General features: G+C 42.2%; 1 protein-coding gene across 1 annotated transcript; it reads left to right on the top strand.

Moving 5' to 3' along the window:
- The first annotated feature begins 534 nt into the window (after window positions 1-534).
- Window positions 535-17592, top strand: MMD (monocyte to macrophage differentiation associated). The gene is made up of 7 exons (XM_021555375.2): window positions 535-603; window positions 6580-6661; window positions 12778-12938; window positions 13678-13752; window positions 14155-14256; window positions 14639-14708; window positions 15443-17592. The coding sequence occupies exons 1-7, from the start codon at window positions 575-577 to the stop codon at window positions 15641-15643; spliced, it is 720 nt and encodes a 239-aa protein (XP_021411050.1). The 5' UTR covers window positions 535-574; the 3' UTR covers window positions 15644-17592.
- Window positions 17593-19952: the final 2360 nt, after the last annotated feature.

Raw genomic sequence — 19952 nt, 5'->3', positions numbered from 1 at the left:
CCCATGCGCAGGTTTATGTGACAGCAAAGCCACGGCGCTTTGCTGTGCGCTCCCGTGCCACGCCGGGATGGAGCCCATGGCCGGGTGGGTGAATTCACCCGGGTCAGTCTGTGCCGAATCCTCGCAGAAAGGCTCCTACAGCTCCCAGACTGGGAAGAGGAAGCGTGTTGCCGTCTCCTCTCCGATGAACGAGCTGAGACAATGGCGATTAAACCGCAGTCCCCAACAGCTCCCCCGGTGCTGCTCCATCCCCGGCGGGGCCGCGCGATGAGCTGCGGCCGGCCCCGGGCACCGCCGGCCCCGGCACCGCTGCCCGCTGCCCCGCTCCCGGCCCGGCCCGCACGGCGGGGCCGGCTCCTCCCGCGCCCGGCCGCGGTGGGCGGGCCGGGGCGGACGCTGCGCGGGGCCGGGGCCGGTTAAAGCGGCCGCCGCCCGCCCGGCCCCGCGCTCAGCCCGCCCGGCGCCCGCCGTCCTGCGCGCCGCGGCCGGCGCTCGCCAATGCGGGCCCGGAGCCCGGCCCGAGCCGCCCCCGGCGCCGCCCGCAGCCCCCCGGCCCGACCCCCGCCCCGGACCCATGCGGCGGCTCCGGGAGCGGTTCCGGAGGTGAGCTCGCCGCGACCCCCGGCGGGGATGGGGTCCCCGTTCGTGCCCCGGCCGCTCCCCGCGGGACGGGACTGCCGGGCGGGGTGAGGGGGGTGGGGGAGCCGAGGTTTTCTCGCCGGTGCCGGGCGGGCAGCGGGATCGCGAGGGGCGGGGGCGAGGAGGGTCTTTTGTTCGTGTGTTCGGTGGTTCCTCGCCGCCGGTAAATGGGTGAAGGTTCGCGCATCCGGCCCCGTGTCTCCGCCGCGCATCCCGCGGGGCCCGACCTGTGGCTCCCGGGCCGGGCTGGGTCGGCGCCCGCCGGCTCCTGTGGCCCCGCGGGGCCGTGGAGCCCCTGTTCTGCTGCCTCCGAGGGCGCTTGGAGTATCACGGAATCACAGGGTGCTCCGGTTGGGAGCGCCTTAAAGCTCACCTCATCCCGCCCTCTGCCACGGGAAGGGATGCCTTGCGCTAGACCAGGTTCTCCAAGCCCTGTCCAGCCTGGCCTTGGACACTTCCAGGGATGGGGCAGCTGCAGCTTCTCTGACAGGGCCTCAGCACCCTCACAGGGAAGAATTTATTCCCAGCGTCCAGTCTAAATCTATGCTTTTTCAGGTTAAATATCCACCCTCATTCAGCTTTAAGATGCTGCTCATGTTCACGGGGAGGCTGATTGGGTAACTGCAATCGTGGTTCTTGGATAAGCATCTGTGGCTTTGATTCTTCATTGCCCAGAGTCCAGGTGCCAGGCCAGTAACTGTTGATGGACAGCCCGTCTCCTGGCTGAGGCCAAGTTTCACTGTGGCTTCCCTGACCAGGTACCTGCCGTAGGGCTGCCCTGCTCTCCTTTCACCAACTTGCTCAAGAAACTGAAACCTAAGCATTAAAAGGGAAATAAAACTGAAAGAGAAAAATATGAATGTGTTTGGACATGGGTTTCTGTGCTAGCCCACACCTCGGCTGGCTGGTCCCTTCCCCTGAGGTCAGATGTGCTGCAGCACCTGGGGTGACTTGTGATTGCTGCCCACTCTTTGCTTGAATTGCTGCCTTTCATACTTGCCAGAAGGCTGGGGAGGTCAGTGGGATGCACAGACGCTTTTTTCCATGACACAGTCTATGTATGATAGCAGAGTTGTTTGTGGATTCTCAGAGTATTGCAGGTTTCCTTTTATCTTCAGTATCGTGCTGTAAGTACATGAACCTTCACACAGCGTGGGATTTCACTGATATTTCCAAACAAGGGAGCTGCTTCTGCACTGATCTTAATTCTTTCTGTGCCTCTTATGTTGAGTGATAGTAAAGATTATGTGAACAGTTACAAACGACAGCTAGATACTGTCAAATCCAGGAAGGAAGGTGCCTAGTGTGGAGGAAGATGGATCTACTTTTAACTGAATGAATTTGGTCAAAGCCAAATTTGGTGAAAGCAAGCAAGCTTTTAATAAATCCTTTATTTTCACTTCAAAATCTAATCTGAATGGTCATCAGATCTGTTTTGACCTGCTTGTGTTTTTTTTTTTTGTTTTGTTTTCCTCTTGAAAACAAAGAGCCTAGATGACATCCTAGATACTGAAGCATATATTTAGATAATGAAGCAGTTTTTAACCCCATTTGATGGATGCTACTGCCGGTTTTGTGGAGTTACGCCCACATTGTTGCAGTTTCTCATATGCTGTTATTTGTGGTTTATTAGGTCTAAATGGCTTCTCCTGCTGCTGGAAAGCACAAAGAAAGGCACAAAAAGAATGTGCTTTTAAGCTGGTAAAAGGAAGTATGAGGTCTTTTGAGCTGAATAAAGGAAATATACTTCCTGAAAAGACTAAAAAAATACACATCTTTGTGGCCATTATCCGTGCTTTCTGATTTTACTAACATTTTGCTTCATGCTTAAAACAATAATTCATTCAGCAGATGGGAATCATCAATAAGATTTTATTTCCCTTCTGCAGTCTGGGGTCTAAGCTTGTTGTGATGCCAGACAAATGCCATACAGATATGTGCAATGGATTTAGGGTTTTGTAATTTATTTTTCTAAGCTGGCTTTGCATGCAAAGACAAAGCATTAAGAACCCTCGGACTTCCCTTCTGCTTTGTGTCCCAAATACTATTTTCTCTTAATTCTGGAATCTCTGGGAAACATACAGCATCTGTTCCTTGGAAATTAATAGGAGCGTGAGATTAGGGTCTGTCACAAAGGATGGATCAGTTTGTATGTTTAGAATTTAAAATATTTAAAGTATTTCAAGATCAAAGATGAAGTAGTGTGAAGGGAGGGGTATGAGTTTCCTCCTTGTTTTAAATTGCTGTATGTCTCTCTCAGTACCTTTTTTCTTGTTATATTGGGACCATGTTCATCAAATATGTTTGTTTGCTGTGAAATCCTGAGTCTTGAACTTCCTTGGCCTTGAGCAGGTTCTGAGCATTGAGAATTTAATTGTGAAAAGGAACTCAGCTCAGTTCAGTGCTAAAGCATTCTGCTCTCCTGGCTGGCTGCAGGCAGGGCTCAGTCTCTTAATTTCAGAAATTTCCTATTCTGATATTGAAGGCATTAATATTTTATCTTGGATTGTCAGTATCTTAATTGGAGGCCTATTTGTGCATCCTTGTGAGATGTGTTGCATATCCTCTGATTAAATGATTCTGGTTTCACCAGATTTGCTGTTAAAGAATACATTAGAGATTTGCTAGAGAATCAAAAAGGCTTCAATTAAAGACATTTCCTGTAAACTGTGATCCAGTTGAGTGAGACTTTATCAGACTGTCCTGCATTTGGTAATAACCTTAATGGTTGTGTTATAAAGAACCCTTGTTTAGCAGTACATGAATGGTCTTTACTGTGCTTCCACTCCTAGGAAGGTGAGATTATAATTCCCACAATTATCTTTTCCAGAAGAGACAAACATGACCTGTAGATAGGAGGAAGAACAATGTCCCTGTGTTGCTGTATTCACAAGGCAGGAAACAAGAAGCATCCATTGTTGGTGGTGGCATGGGGTTTGTTTGCTTATTTATTTATCTTTCAGAAAGAGCAGAGCTGTTTTTCCTCTAGAATGTGAGTAAGTTTGCAACCACATTCTTCTGCCTTTGTGTTGCAATATCATTTATGTCTCTAACTGCAGGAGTATGTGACTGACTTCAACAGTGTTTGTCAAAATAATTTTCCTGGTTTTGATGAGCACATCAGGAATATCACAGAACAGCTGTTTTCAAAATTCACATAAGTTTAAGACATTAAGCCTAAACTGTCAAGCTGAAAATGAAATGAACTGGTGAGAAGCACTGGCTGGCATTATTGCCCTTCCAGCCACATTGTTAATGATCCTCCCTCTGAAGTTGTTTCTGATAACGTTTATAAATAGTTAATTATCAAAAGGCAGAGAGGAATAACTGGAAGTTTGCTTTACTAAGACTTGCCTGTGAGTGACCTGAGCAGATGCTTTCCAGCATTTGGCATCAGGGTCTGCAGCCTGTTGGAGGCTCCCTCTCAGAAGGGAGAGGTGCAGGTCTGTCAGATGTGCAGCGAAGTTGGTGCTGGGACATCGGGAGACCCATTTCTGCAAGGCAGAGGTAAAACTGAACACTTCCCCTCCTGCCAAACACACAGGTGGTGTTGGTATTGTTGGCATGAACACTGAGGTGAAGGGGATAGGTGAGATGTTGCTAATGCTGGAGTTCTGCTGAAGTTCTGGTGCAGAATATTTGCATCATTCCTGTGCTGCCGTGAACAAAACAGGGAAAAAACAAAGATCTGTGTGTGGGTAACAGAGCAAGGATAGACTTGTTACTGTCTCAGTGTTCTGTTCTATGGCTAATAAATGTCTTAGTGACAGTAAGAGGTCCTAATTTCTAAAGTGTTTGTTCATAATTCTAAAATCCAACATTACCCACCCTTAGATCCAATGTGTTTGCTTTAGAAAGATGCAGTGTATTTCCTACTGAAAAAAAGGAAAAAAAAAAATAGTAGACTATTGTTGGATAATAGAAGATCCCATTAGGAGACATCAATTATTTATAGATTTTTATATGGTAATAGTATCTTATATAGAAATTTGGAACAGCAGGAATTACAAAGCTACTACAGAATATAAGATTATTCCTTTTGGTTCTTCAGGTTTGATTTTGCCTTTTTTTATTTTTATTATTTTTTACTACTTGTGAGACTTCCAAGGTACCATCACAGAGAAATGTAGTAATATTCTAGATGTGATAAGTCAAAAGTTTCCCATGACTTTGAATTTATGGAGTTGGACAAGGGCAGTCCAAGCCTGGCCACTCACTGAGCCAACAGATGCTTTTATTTTTAAACATTTTCCTGACTTGGAAGCAGAACTGAGCAAACTGAATGTTCCATCTTTAGAGGATACAGAGATGGTGTTCAGTAGCTGTTGAAGACATACAGGCACTGGGGAAAAAGTGATTTTCCAAATATTCTGCAAGCTTTTGTGATCAGTGTCATTGTCTTCTTGGAGAGGAGAGTAAGGTGCCATTTCTCACTGACAAAAGAATTGCCATTTTTAATCATATATTAATTCCTGCAGGGTTATTTGCTAACAGCCATTTATGTGCTGTCTGAATTAAATTCATACTTTTCTTAGTCTCTGTATTAGTACCAATGAAACTGTTTCTTGAAATTGCCACGGTTGAGGGAAGGGATCATGACACTGTTATTTTCCTAATGCTGCTACATTTTCATCCATTGGTTTAGAAAAAAATGGTTCACAAGTCACTTAATAAATCAGTTAAGAAAACCAAGTGAAATATCCCAGAAGTCTGGAACAGCTTATGCCAACTGTGAGATTTGCATTGGATTTTTTTAGTTGTTTGTTTGTTTTTCCCTGGTTTGAGGTTGGGCAATATTTTATAGATGTCATAAAAATAGGACTCATTTTGATTTAAACCGGGGGGACATGGGGAACGACCAAAGTTTGTCTAACAAGCTTTTTGTATAAATCTATGTAAGAAAGCTGCTCTTGGTTCTGAGCATAAAGTTATGTTCTGTATTTCTTGTGAAGCTGTTCCTGGCTGCTTGGATACCTCACTAATTGTCAGTGCATAGTTTTAGAAAAACCTGGAGTAAATTGAATTATTGGTGAAAGATATTCACTTTTGTAGAACAGTCAGCAGTGCTGGGAGAAGTTCACAGCTTTCATTTAACTGTTGGATATAGGCGTGTGCTGTCTTTTACAGGTGTTCCTACACAGATTTAAATTGTTGAGTTTCACGGAAAAAGCTCAAGTGTTTGGGTTTTTTAATACTCTTAAATGAAACGTTTGCATTGGCAAGTTCTTTCCAAGCTTTCTCAGGTTTCATCATATTCTGTTCAGCTTGCACAGACTGCATTTGGTATGCTTGTTTGTGTGTTAAAATGTTTGAAAATTCTTTGAGAAAAAGGTGGAATGTCTATGGCAAACCTCTTGAAATGTTTCCTCTTCAGAACTGACCATTAGAGTCTCCTTTCATCATCCCCATGTAGCAGATGTTTGGATCTTGGTTACAGACATGGAATTGGAAAAATGAGCCACTTCATTCTCTAGACACAATTACTGCTTGCTATAGGAGTCAAAAAGTCAGTGTTCAAGTACTCCAAACTGGAATATTGCTGCAGTTCCAAGAATGTCTTAAAAGAAGAATAACCCCTGACAGCTATGATGAACTCCGTATTTCAATAATACTTTTAGTTCTTGCCGTGTAATTTAAACAGGAAATGTTCCATTCTTTCTCTGACCAAACTGTCAGAAAACAAGGAGTCTGACTGCTCTGTGTGAGCTCCTGATTAAAGATAACCATCCCGTGTACCAGGCAGTCACAGGAATTTAACATGTGTGTCTAGTAAGAGACTTTACTTGGGAGAATTTGCAATTTAAATCACAGTTACTTTGAACATGTCTGTACTTATAATTCTTAACACTACCAGATTGGAAGTATTCCTTCATTTCCTTCATGACACTCAGAGAGCTGTTTTAGTAACTTTCCTGAAAGTACTTCTTAATTATTCAACAGGTTCATGAACCACCCAGCTCCAGCCAACAGCCGCTACAAACCCACTTGCTATGAACATGCTGCTAACTGTTACACACATGCAGTAAGTATACTTTGGCTTTTTTGCCTATTTTTCCTTTAACCAGATGTTTCAATAAATTTTTGTTTGGATTGCTGGTTACCTTTGCCTCACTGTCTTCATATCTGCAGCCTCTCTCTGGTTTTGTGCATATAAGCATTAACTGTAACAGTCCAGAAAATTAGATGTATGGTAATGTTCCAAATCTCTTGGAGCCCCAGACACTTCCTAAGATTCCTTTTCACCAGTGTTACAGGTCTTTAACTTGATATTTTCCCTCTGCTCTAGTCAAAGGATGCCTGCAGTAAAGGGGATATAGGCCACTACCAGTTTGCCTGCAAGGTGGATTTCCCAGGTCTGCCCTGACAAACTGTAAACTAGAAGTATAAAAAAGATTTTTCCATGTGAGAAATGGGAAGGCTTCATCAGACTGTCTGTAGGTATGAGCAACAAGAGCTGGAATGTTTTAATTCTGATACCCACTGACTCTTCAAGAAACCTGCTGTTTTGCAAGAGGCCCTGATAATGCTGACAGCCCTGTTGAAATTTCAAGTCTTTCCTTATTTTCATAATGTAAGGACTTATTCTAGTTTTGAGTATCTGGTATTCACAAGAAAAGAACAAAAGCAATCCCCTTTGATTTTTTTTTTTTCTTTTAGTAATTAGGAAGTTTAATTTGCTGTCTGGCACTTTAAAAAGGACTTAAAAATGTGTTTGTTTGATTTTTAAGATAGCATTTGCCCTTTTATAAAAGCAACTTGTGCGTCTCCTCAATCCCTCAACTCCAAACATCTGAAGTATGTTTGACTTTGTCCTCAGTCTCTTATCTCCAGTGTGTCTGAGTGAGCTGCAGATATGAAAACTCAAAGTAGTGCCCAGGACTCTTCAGTTCTTGAAGGAGCTCTGTTCTTAAGGGTCCCTTGTGTGTATTTCATAAATAACCAACATACAGCTCCGTGATGCTGGTAAAAACAGAATCACCTTGGTTTTGCACGTAGACATAAACTTGACTGAAGCTTCTGTGTTCTTAAGCCAAAGGTCTCATGTACAGCATTATGTAAATATATGCTTATTTGCCTAGGGAATGAAGCAACATTCTGTTAGTTAGCACAAATATGTAGTTTATCTCATAAGCCTTGTGCAAATCTTGTTTGCCCTGGCCAAAAAGTTAGATTTCAAAATATCTGGCAGATGTTGCTGTGCTCCTTAGCAATTTCAGCTTTCACCTAGTTGAAAAACAGGCATGTGTTACTCCTGCGTGTTAGCAGAATGTGACAGCCAAGGTGGATCAGTGTTTTCTGGTAGGCTGCAGAAGCTGCAATTACTTTCTGAGCAGTCAAACTACTTGCTAAAACCTATGATGGAACTGTTAAATATGCAATAACTTTTCATCAATATTTAAAGTCTTGAAATGGGAGTCTAAGCTGGGAAAGCACAGAAAAGCTAGGGGTGATGTTTTCATCTCCTTTGTGTTGCAGACTTACTAAATGTCAGATAATCAAGTGTCTGAGTCTTTGCTGCTAGATTACAGTGTGAGTTTTCAATTAGACGTTGATGTTTCTATAGAACAGAAGTCAACAATGGTTCTCCAATATATTTTTCATAATTCAGGAAGCAGTCAACTTCTACTTTATAAATATATACTTTATAAAGTAGGTATCCCATCTGGTTTTGAACTTAAAAATACACAGGAATCAGTTTATGGCAACTGCTTAATAAAAAACAAGCAAGCAACAGAAAAATAAGGATAAAGGAGTAGTAGAATCCCAGGTACAACTTTCTGGTACAATGCTTAAAAGGTAGCTCTGTGTTGCATAGTAAAGTATCTTCAAATTTCTTACTTGTTATGCTATTTTAAATGTCTTGCCTTTTTTTTAGCTTTAAATGAAGCATTGACTTGCCTTCAGACACTGGAAGAGGAATGGCAGCAAAGTAGTTGAAAACAGAAAAAAACTTCTCTGTGTTCAAAGGAACAGGAAGGAAATAGTGCATGAGAAAAGCAGGGGTTGTGAGAATGAGAAGGGAGAGATGACTTTTTCATAATGAAGCTTTCAGGTGCATGTAAGGTTTATCAGACAAAAGGTAGACCTTGTTGTGTTAAAACCTCAGTATTTAGACATGGCTTGTTTTATACTACTTTAAATGTTTTTTCTAACTGCCTTAAAAGGAGTAACTATTCTTAAAATTAATTATAACCTGTATTCCAGATTGGGTTAGTGAAGTGCATGATAAAACAGAAGTAGTATAAATATTTAAAAAGTGAGACTTGGAGCATTTAGAAGGCCATTGGAGCATGGAAGAAGGGGTGATCAAAAGTTCAGAAGGACTCTTCTGGTGAAGATGTCTCCATTCCCACTGACTGGTATAAGCAGTTTCTCTGCTCTCTGTGTGTTGTGCAGCTCAAGTTGCTTGTGGATCTCCCACTCTGTGTTACTGGTCTCCTAAAATTAGGTGAAAATTGAAAAGTTGGCAGAGGAGGTAACAGGAGCAGGCAGCTGGAGATGGGCGCAGCCCCTCAGGGTTCTCTCCAAGTGTCATGTTTTTTGGGGGCAGGACTGGCAGCTTTATTGCTGTTTCTGTTGCCTTCCTTTCCAAAAGGGAAGTGCATGGACCATTTTTGTGCCCTCAGTGTGTCCCTCCCATTGAGAGGCTCGTGAGATTTTAGCAGTAACACCACGCTCTGCTGCAGTGGCTCATGCATCAAAGGGCACTGCTTCTGCAAGGAGAATAACTTCATTTTCCAGGAATGTTCGATACAAAAGCAAAACTTCCAGCAGGTTTTTAAAGCACTCTGTGGCAGAGAATGTTTGGAGAAATATGGAAAGAATAGAGGTAAAATGCTGAGCAGTATCCTAAGCAACCCCAGGCAGGTGGAAGGTACTGGGTATTTTTCTGTAAGTTGTAACCAGAGAGTGTAATTTCACTGAAGTGACCCTGATCAGGTTCACAGCTTACTGTGTTAGCCTCTTTCCTTGTGCCTTAAGGGTTTTTACTTATTGTGACAGCAGGGTTTATGGTAGTTGGTTTCCCAAAATACACCACACAGAGGTTGTGCTGAAAACTATTCTGTAGATGTAAATAAACATATTTTAATCCTTTATCTTCGTCCTTATTGCAAAGAGCTTTTAACTTCATTCTGTCATTTTGTTCTGGCATTTCTCTAGAAAGCTTAGGGAACTGTTGCCTTCTCTCTTGTTCTGCAGATCTCCCTTCCAGCCCCATTTCTGATGCAGCCAGGATTAATCACAGAGCTAAAATTAGTTAATTGGCACATCACAGTTCTGGGTTTGCTCACAGTACATTAAGTTACTGGGTTTGATAGTATTCACTTGGAAGATTTGCACTCCATGATGAAATAAGCAAAGATTTTGTGACTTGTAGCTGGAGTTTTGTTTGTTTTTTTTTCCAGGAATATTGGCAACTAAGAAATGCTTTGTCACGCTGTAAAATGACACAGCACAATCCCACTCATTCTGTTAGTTCTGATTCTCTGACTGATTTTTTGGTAAATTCCCCTCCTTTTAAAGGACTGATTAATGGCTTTTCCATTCTGAAAACTGGAGATCAAAATACAATTCTTGTGGAAGTGATTTTTTTTTTTCAAATGAACATGGGAAAAATTGCCTTTTTTATAAGCTGAAGTTTTGTATTTCTGTTGTAAGATGGCTAAAACCCAGTGTACCATATGTTACCTGTTATGGCATTGCCATCTGAACAACTTTCATCAAGTCAGCTGGAACAGCAGGATATCATTTCTGGATTTTGTATTTAATCTAGCTATTTTTGGCCAAAAAAAAAAAAGAGTAATAAAACATCTCTTGTTTTCATCTGTTCCCATGGTGCCTATCAAGCACAGAGGAAAATGGTTCTGAAAAGAACACTTGGCAAAAAAAAATCAGTCCTTCTCATGGAATACAGTGCTCTTCTCTACGAGAGGTGCAATTGTTTTTTAAAGCAGGACAAGGAAAAAAGGGATTAAAGTCTTCATTCATGTGCTGTACTCTTTATTCTGAAGGTGCAAATAAAGAGGTGACAAGATAATTGCTTCTTTGTTTTAATTGTATCACTTTATACACAGTAATTACAGAAAGAGTGATTAACACTGAACTTTGTTTTGGCCCATTTGAGCATCCCATGTCACATCTTAGCTTGTGAAATATTCCTTTGAGGAGATTAGTAAAAAGCTGGGGTCTCTGTGTAAGAAAGGCAGGTTATTCTGTGTAATATCTAAATCTCAAGGCTCTTTTCATGGGAAGTGGTCTCTGTCAGAGTCCCTGAGCAGCTCATGCCTAGGCTGTTACAAGGAATCAGTGGGAATTTGCTGTTTTACCTGGTATTTATAGGTATTTAATCTCTCTGAAAACTTCTAGTTCTTCTTGTCAAGTTTAGTCAAAACTGAAATTTGCACCAAAAACTGGGAAGGAAACTGAGGTATGTGGATAGAGCTGGACTGTACAGCTTAGAGCCCTGGCTACACCACAATTTCCGGGGCTAGGTATCCTCCTGTCCCCTGCAGAAATGAAGCAGCTGTCACATCTCATCAGTTCCTGGCTGTGCCAGGGGCTCCAGCCACGCTTCGTTCACACTGTGTGTCATGTGTGGGAAGCAGGAGTGACTGATCTGAGGAGTGACACATTCCAGCCTTCCCTGCATTTGGGGGCTATCCAGGATGTGTGCAGGAAACTTAGGGCTGGTGATGAATGAGAAGTCAGGCTGGCAGACTATTTCTGACCTTAAAGTGCACCAAGTCAACTTACATAGTTCCATTTCAAAGCTCAGGAAGTGTTTTCACCTCTAGTCCCAAAGTTGTGAATGTATCGATGCCATACTTTTAATTTCCATGGCTCTACAGCTCTTGGTACAAATACACTAAATTTTGCAAAACATAAGGAAATTGAATAGTAATGAAGCTACAGCTGATATACTTCTAAGTCAGAAGGAAAGGCCACTTGTTTTTTATTATTCTCAGATCCATTCAGTTTGCTCTGCATTCTCTGCACTGAGCAGAACCTCGATTTCCTCTGGTCTGTAATTAGATAAAGGACAGATAGGTCAGGTTAGACTAGAACTGTGCAGCCTGAGCTATCAAACCTGTAATGCAAAGTGGCCAGATTTGTTTAAACACTGTTTGTTCCTGGCTTTTTTGTTTTAACATATGAGACTTGGGTTAAATTACCAAGAATTTAACCCTGAGAAGCTTATTTGCAATTCAAGGGAACAAATTAGCATCTTAGGCATGCTGTAGGGCCTGGAAGGGAATTTGTGCAGTGTTTGTAACTTACAAGGCTGACTTGATAGTGGAAGGAGATAGGTAGAAATACCTGAGCCAGTGAGCTCTCTTCTTTAAATACTTGTTGGACATAGGGTGTTTTTTAGGGTTTTTTTTTCTCCTTCCTCCCCTTTTCTTTTTGCCTTTTCCTGAAGGAGGTAGAGGTACATTACATATTTTATTCTGGAAGGGAGTGTAGTTTTAAATGTATGCATTTAAAGCCTGCAGTCACTTCTCGGATGCTTCATGCAAGTGTAATTTTATCATGATGTTTGAACAGGGCCTGTTTTGGACGAAGTGAATTAGAGATGCTTGATAGGGAAGTGGGAAGGAAAACAGAGTTGGATATGCTGCATTAGAAGAACATCTTTGTGCATTAAAAATCTATTCATGAGAGAACTTTGCAGCTAATTTATTTGTGGTAGCTTAAACCCAAGGTGTGCAAAACTATTGCTTAATTCTTAAAACTGCACTTTGCTAAATGCTTTGTTTTTTCATTTGGGATTCAAGTTTATTTTGGTCTGTCTTGTGCTCTGCTTCTATGGACAAGAGGTGGCTTAAATTCAAGCTTAGAGTAAGATCAACATGGTTTTAAAACAGACAGAATGTGAAAATAAAACCACTGATAATAACCTATAAAATTAGACAAAAGAACTTGCTGTCATGGCTAGAGAAGTTGGTAACCTTCCCTGGTACTGTGGGGGGAGAAATTTAGCAAAACCAGATCTAAGCTATGCCTGAACCATCAACGAATTTCTGGTGCTGATGTGTCAGCACAAAACTCTCTGGCTGGGGCTGGGCTCTGCCTGCTGGTGCTGCTCTGTGGCTGGCACCAGGGCAGAGACCTGACAGTGGCCTTTTGTCGTGGCAGTTCCTGATTGTTCCTGCCATCGTGGGCAGCGCCCTCCTGCATCGGCTCTCGGACGACCGCTGGGAGAAGATCACAGCATGGATGTATGGGGTGGGGCTCTGCGCCCTCTTCATCGTCTCCACCGTCTTCCACATCGTTTCCTGGAAAAAGAGTCACCTCAGGTAGCAGGAGAAAAATGTTTCACTTCCTCCTGATGTTTCCCCATTGTGTTTCTCAGTCAAAACCAATTTTACAGGAGGTTGGAGTGGTACTTTCTACTGAATCGTGATAAAAACACCGTTGATTTTTTTGGAAGAAACAGTGAGCCAAGCTCATGTGCCAGTGAACTTGAATGTTTGCTGCCTTGTCACAAAGAAAATGTGTTTTGGTCAGCTCTAGTGGCTCTTAATCCAGAAACAGAATGGGAAAAGCATAATGTGAGTAGTTGATGGAAAATATCTCATTGCAGACACAAAGACACTGTCTGGGACTATGGCATGCTCAAGTGCCTTGAGGAACACAGCTTTTGTCAATGCCCAGTTAACCAGCAGGAAACTTCCTTGGGACCAAGCAATAGCAAAACTGACAAGGGATTTATTATTTTTATTTTATTTATCCCTTGTATTTATCCCCTAAATAATTCTGGGCCATAAATTGGACATAGCCAGTAGTCCCTGAATAGTAAGAGTGTCTGGATTAGGCAGAGTTGATGTGACAGAGATGCTAGGTGGGGTGGAGAAGGGGAGAGGGCTGGAGAAGTGCTCAGCTCTTACGTGTCTCAGTTCCTCCACATAGTTGTAAGAGGGATGGAGGTGATGGTATTTTCCCCAGAGTAATTCCAAAGCATGTCAGGAAAGTGAGATGATGCAAAAATCTTCCCAAAATGCATCATGGTGACCTCTTCTGTTTTTCTCTCCCTAGGACAATGGAGCATTGCTTTCACATGTGTGACAGAATGATGATCTATGTCTTCATTGCAGCATCCTATGCACCGTGGTAAGAAATGGGGACCACAGCTGCAGAATCAAAGATTTTCCAAAATAAACAGTGTGTCATTGCAGCTTTCCAAAATCTATAGATGGCTTAGATGCAATTGACCACACTGTGTTGTGACAGACATTGTAATGTCATCTCCTGGGCTTTGCTGAACAGAAAGTGATGCTAGAAAACATCAGAAAGTAGTTTCTGTATATTCCACATACCTCAGTTTGTGCTTTCCACCCATCAATGCAAACACCTTCAGCCTCTCTGTGGATAGAATGTCCCAGTGTTTGTTCCCCCATCATTCTGTAGCTAAAGCTCTGAGTATTTGTATGTTTTTATTAATCCCTACTGTTCTTGTGTCAGTGTGGTCTGTTTACTCATCACTTTTGTCTCTTGGAACCTTTATGCCTCCAGGTTAAATCTCCGTGAGCTGGGACCTCTGGCATCTCACATGAGATGGTTTATCTGGCTGATGGCTGCTGGAGGAACCCTTTATGTATTTCTCTACCATGAAAAGTAAGAATTATTCTTTGCATTTAACTTTAAACTGAAAATTATCCTCAGAGAACAAGACCGAACTTTTTGGTTGGTTTTTTTTTTTATTTTGATAATACCAAGGTTCTCATCAAATAAGAACATTTAAGTTGTCTCAGTGTTTTATTCTCACTGGTACTTACTGCAAGTGGGAGGTGTCTAGGCAGTATTTAGAGAAGGTATTGCCTGCAACTCTACAGTAGTTTTAATTTTGTCATAAAACACTGGTTATCTATCTGCATGAAAAGCTTTTTGAATAATGACCCCATAGCAACACATAATTTAAAATACTCTTTTTTGCTATTGAAGGAAATGCTCATCCTTTTGTACACCTCCTTAAACGACTCAAATTGTTCCTTTTTAGGTATAAGATCGTTGAACTCTTTTTCTATTTAGCGATGGGATTTTCTCCTGCTCTGGTAGTGACATCCATGGTAAGGAATGTGACTATTAACAGTGCAAACAAACAAAACTTGCCTTTTATAACCAGCTTAAATTCCCGTGCAGCTTTTTCCTCTGCAGAGATGTTCATTTTAGTACACTGTATTTGTAAATGCTCTTTGCAGAGCAACCAAATACAAGCACTTATGGTTTGGATTTATAGTTCACATTTCAGTGAAATACTGCCTTGTTTTGTTCAATCTGGGCTGCACTGTGTAGATAAAGAGAGCCTGGGTTTCTTGGTGCATCTGAAAAGCATCCTACTCCAAACTTATTTATAATTGCACATTTTAGATAACGTGGATTAACCCTCTCTGCAGCTAACAGAAACCTGACATATTTTCAAATTAATGCCTTAACTGGCTGTATCAAAGTCTTGCTGGGAGGAGCTGCACTAAACTGACACTTCCACAGAGTAATGTGGTTTTCTTTATCTCCATGGTTGTCTGCTCTGCTGATGAAACAAACCATCAGTCTTGTTTTATTCTCCCAGTATAATTTCTCCAGTGCTATGGGGACATAGTATATAAAGACATTATTGTGCATTTCACAAAGTGTGATATAAATACATTGCATTTCTCACTTGTCCATCTGTCCCACCCAACATTTTCTGAGCTGTCACAGCCAGCTCCCTTTCCCTGGGGGAAGAAAGCACTTTGTAGTTTGCCCATAAACACACTTTGCCCCCTTTACACCCTGCCCCTGACCTGTCCTTGTTCCCTGGCAGAGCAACACCGAGGGACTGCAGGAGGTGGCCTGGGGAGGTTTGATCTATTGCCTGGGCGTGGTGTTCTTCAAGAGTGATGGAGTGATCCCCTTTGCCCACGCCATCTGGCACCTCTTCGTGGCCACAGCAGCTGCTGTCCATTACTATGCCATTTGGAAGTACCTTTACAGAAGTCCTGCAGACATCATTCGTCACTTGTGAGATAATACAAAAAAATAATCTGCACTTGGCCTCTGTAACAGTATTATTTGACTTAAAGAATTTGGGGGAATTGGAAAAATTGCACAGCAAAACTGCACTGACTTTGGTGGTTCTGTGAACACAATTACTGTGAACTGATGTTTGTGTCCTGCCATTTCCCATCACATGGCAAGTGCTGTAAATAACCAAGATACTGTACTGCAGTAACCAAGAGTCCATTCCACATTAGCAGAACTGGCTACCTGATGTTTACAAACAAATTTTGTATGCTAGTTTAATTTTACAATTTTTAACTATGTGAATTTTTCTAAATTAGTGATTCAAATGGTGAAGTCAGTGCAATAGTGAAAACATAATGCTCTTGACATGAAATTGATTTCTATCACCTTTCCACGAGTCATTTCTTAAACATGAATCAGAGACAGCTAATCTACTTTTACCACCCATTATCTTGGTATAATGTGACTTTTATAAAAACTTTTCTGTGTTTTTTGTAAAATTTGAAAGTACATTTATTGAATTGAAGACACACAACTGTCATCTATGCAGTTATTCATGTTGCAAACTCTTGCAAGAAATGGTTAACATTCCACACCCTGTTCTGAGGAGCAAACATTGTACCTCTTCTGAAGTTTGTGTTGCAGCTGTAATTGTAATAACCACTTTTACAAGCTAAATGTGATTCTGCTGAGTTCTAACATGGCAGCATTCTGCTCATTTTCTGTACCACTGAACCAGACCTTAAGTTGGCTTTATTTGTGATGAAGAGCTGTAGGAGGAATAGCTGAGGTGATTTTCTCCTCCAGGTTCCCAGCTGTTCCCCTGCTGCCCAGGCTGGGGCCTGGTGTGGGGATATCCCCATCCAAGCCAGGGCCACTCATTTCCCAGCCCTTGTGCACACTCGTGGCATTGAGACTTGGGTTTCCAAAGGGACTTCAGCTGACTGGTGCCACCACCAGCTTCTGGTGGGGTGGTTCTGCCTGGAAATCCAGGTGGGAGCAGCAGGCAGAGCATTGCTGAGCACCTGGAGCTCAGGGTTCTTCACAAGCAGAGCTTGGCAGGGTGTCACTTGTCACCCTGGGACTTCACACAGAGTCTCACTGGTCTTTGTTACTGTCTGTCTGTACAGGAAATCCAGCTGTGGTAGCAAGTCATGAGTGTAGGACATGTGCTCAAATGACCAGTGTAGAAGAGTCATTGTGATCCTGTTTGTCCAATAATTGTATCCTGCCCCACTATGTAATGAATGTCTTATATTAAGATTGACTTTATCCTTTTTCTAATTTACTCAGTTTTACATGTCAGTATTTAAAAACAAAACCAAAATGTGTTGCCTTTTTCAGATTTTGTTCTGGATATTGCCTGTCTGCAAACAATAAATAGCAAGATAGGGATGTTTCTAAGGTCCTGTTTCACTCAGATTTGCCAGAGGGCCACAAGTTTAAGAATATTTACATTTGGATAGGGAATTTACCAGAGGGACAAACTTTAAATTCAAGACATTGAAGAATTGCTGTGTGGTGGTAGCAGGTGATCAGAGAAGTGGCAGCACCACAGCAAACTCAAACTGCCCCAAAAGAGAGCAAAGGGAACAGCTGGGCAGGTGATTCTGCTACAACAGTCTTGCAGATCTGGATGCCTCAGTTTTTTAACATTGTGAGTATTTTAATATTTTCCACTTTTTGTGAGTCCATATATTTTGTTGAAATGCAGTACTGCTAAAACCACTAAAATACATGTAAAGGTTTTCTGTAGTCAAAAGTTAAACTACTGCTTGAATATGTTTGTTTTAATTTTAAGTTAATTTTTCATGGCATTTGCTTTTTGGAGTGTTTGAAATGGTTTTTAAAAAGTTTCAATTCGCCAAAAATATTTTGAATTACTGTATTCTAGTCAATATGATATTGAATGTACTAGACTTACAATAAACATTTGGTGCAATTTGGAAACTCTTGGTTTCTTGGTGGTTGTTTTTTTTCCCCCCATCATTTGGGCAGGGCAGTCAGGGACTGACACTGTGCTCACTCCTGACAAAAAGGATCCTGAGTTGAAGCTTAGGACCCTCATGTCTGCTCAGCCAATGCTTTAAAAACAGTAAGACTAATCCAAATTATTAAACTTTTAGTATGGAAAAAATATATTTCTGTCTAAATTTTGGTCACTAATTAGAACTTCTTTTTCCCTTTTGCTGTTCTGGGCTTTAAGAATATATTGGGATTTTTTTTTCAGCTTAGAACATTGAAATACATAATTTTGCTCCTATCCCTGGAGGAGTATCATTGCATAAAATATAGACAAGCTGAACTAAAAATGTGTTTCTGTCTGGGAAGCAAGCATATCAATTAGTCTTTTCTTTTTCCCCTCCATCTAATTGCAGCTCTTGAGGCTGATTTCTCTCAGGAGTAAGGATAGTGCTTTTTCCAGTAATGCTTGCTGCAGTACAGAGATGGGATTTGTCTTCCCAAGGCAAATGTTTGTAAAAGCACTTGCTTCTGTATTTTCTGTGCCTCTAGGTTTTAGAAGTGCAACAAGTAGGCTGAATCTAAACAGAGCAGAGACAGCAAACATTTCAGATGGACCTTTCCAGAAAATGTCTGGGATGCAGCAGGTACTTTGAATACTGGATATATTCTTAGGTCATGTTTTTGTAACAATATCCTGTGCATCAAAAAATAATTCTGTTAAATGAAGGGCTTCATTTAAGGATTTATCTTAGAGTGCTTGTTTGAATTGTATTGATTTGAAATATATAGCGAGGAATGCTCAAAGACAATATTAATTTTTCTTGCTGTTAACAAAAGAGGTCTAAAGGTAGGCTGTTGTTCCAGTCCTGTCTGCTCCACATTACTCTTAATTATTTGTGATTATGGTAAGAATCTCCCAGTTCTAGGTAAGTAAGGAAGTCCTTTCCAGGAGACTGGAGTGGCCTTGTGGGTCCCTTCCAACTCAGGATATTCTATAAAATCTACATTGCTGGGGCTAGAATGAGCAAGTTAAAGAGAAGATACTACAATTTTTCATAGGTTTTTGTCTTGCTTAAATGTCCCTCCTGCTCAGAGCATTTGCACAGTTCTTTACTTGGGTCTGGTGTGTTTAGCCACGAGATGTCCCTGAAGGCCAAGGCTGTCATGGTCACATCATGTGCTTGACTAAATCTTTTCTCCATGCTTTGCTATTTTTAAAGAGCACAGGATGTTGGGCTCTGCTGCTGATTGCTTTCACCCATCAATAGGTGCCATAAGTTTAAAGCTAAAAATAGTTGGAAAAAGGGTGATCAGGATGGCACAGCAGAGCTGTGTGGGTGTTTTCTGCCTTCCCTTTCTCTGTGCCATTGACCACTCTGTGCTCCTCCATCCTGCTGCTTGGGAGTGTTCCAGTCATCATTTGACTGAATAAATTCCCCAGCCACTGTCAGAGGGAAGGGAATGGACATGAGACACCTGAGATGTTCTCTAGTGGTTGTTGGAAGTGTTGGGACACCTTTTCCTCTGCATTCCCAGCACTGCCCAAGTGGCACAAGCAGCAGTGGTGTGGTGACACTGTCCCTGGGGTTAAACACCCCCAGGCTGTGGTCAAAAGTTAAACTATTGCTTGAATATGTTTGTTTTAATTTTAATTTAATTTTTCAGGGTTCAGCCTTGCGGTTGGCCATGAGCTTTGCAGCCTGCCTGGGGAATCCAGCACAGAGCACCTGTGCCAGCTGAGCACAAGAGAAGTTCCACTCACAGGTTGAAGCCCCAGGGAAAGCAGGGCTCTCAGAGTTTTCAGAGTCCTGTTTGGGTGGTGTTTGGTGGATGGTGTTTGGGCACTGAGCTGGGTGTCTGTCACTGGGTTGTTTCCACTCCAGGCATCCTCCTCCTCTCTGTGGCGAGCAGTAAGGGTGGCAGTGCTTGTTTCCTGTTCAGAACCAGGGTGCTTGCTCCTAAGATAGGCTGGGGAACCAAAATCCTCTTGCAAAAGGCTGGCAGAGAGGCCAGTTTCATAACATAAGTCACATCACTGGCTAATGAAGCTCATGTGCTCTCAGAGGGATCTGTTCAGATGCCTCTGTTGCTTAGCAGCCCCAGTCCTGCTGGCATGGATTTGAGTGCCCAAATCCTCTAGATGCCTTTGCAAATCTCCCTTAAATGTTCAGAGGTGAAAAGCTGTTGGCAGAGACTGACTGAATGAGTGGCTTTAGCTCCAGCAGGCACCTCCTCACTGGTGGGTGGTGGTGGCTTCAGGAGAGGCCCGGGGGTGTGCCCAGATGTGGTATGTGGCTTCTGTGACACAGCCAGCAGCTGAGCCATCCCCAACAGGGCATTCAGAG

The sequence above is a fragment of the Lonchura striata genome, chromosome 19 (genome assembly GCF_046129695.1).
Source record: "Lonchura striata isolate bLonStr1 chromosome 19, bLonStr1.mat, whole genome shotgun sequence".
NCBI lineage: Eukaryota > Metazoa > Chordata > Aves > Passeriformes > Estrildidae > Lonchura > Lonchura striata.
This window is presented reverse-complemented; position numbering and strand designations above follow the sequence as displayed.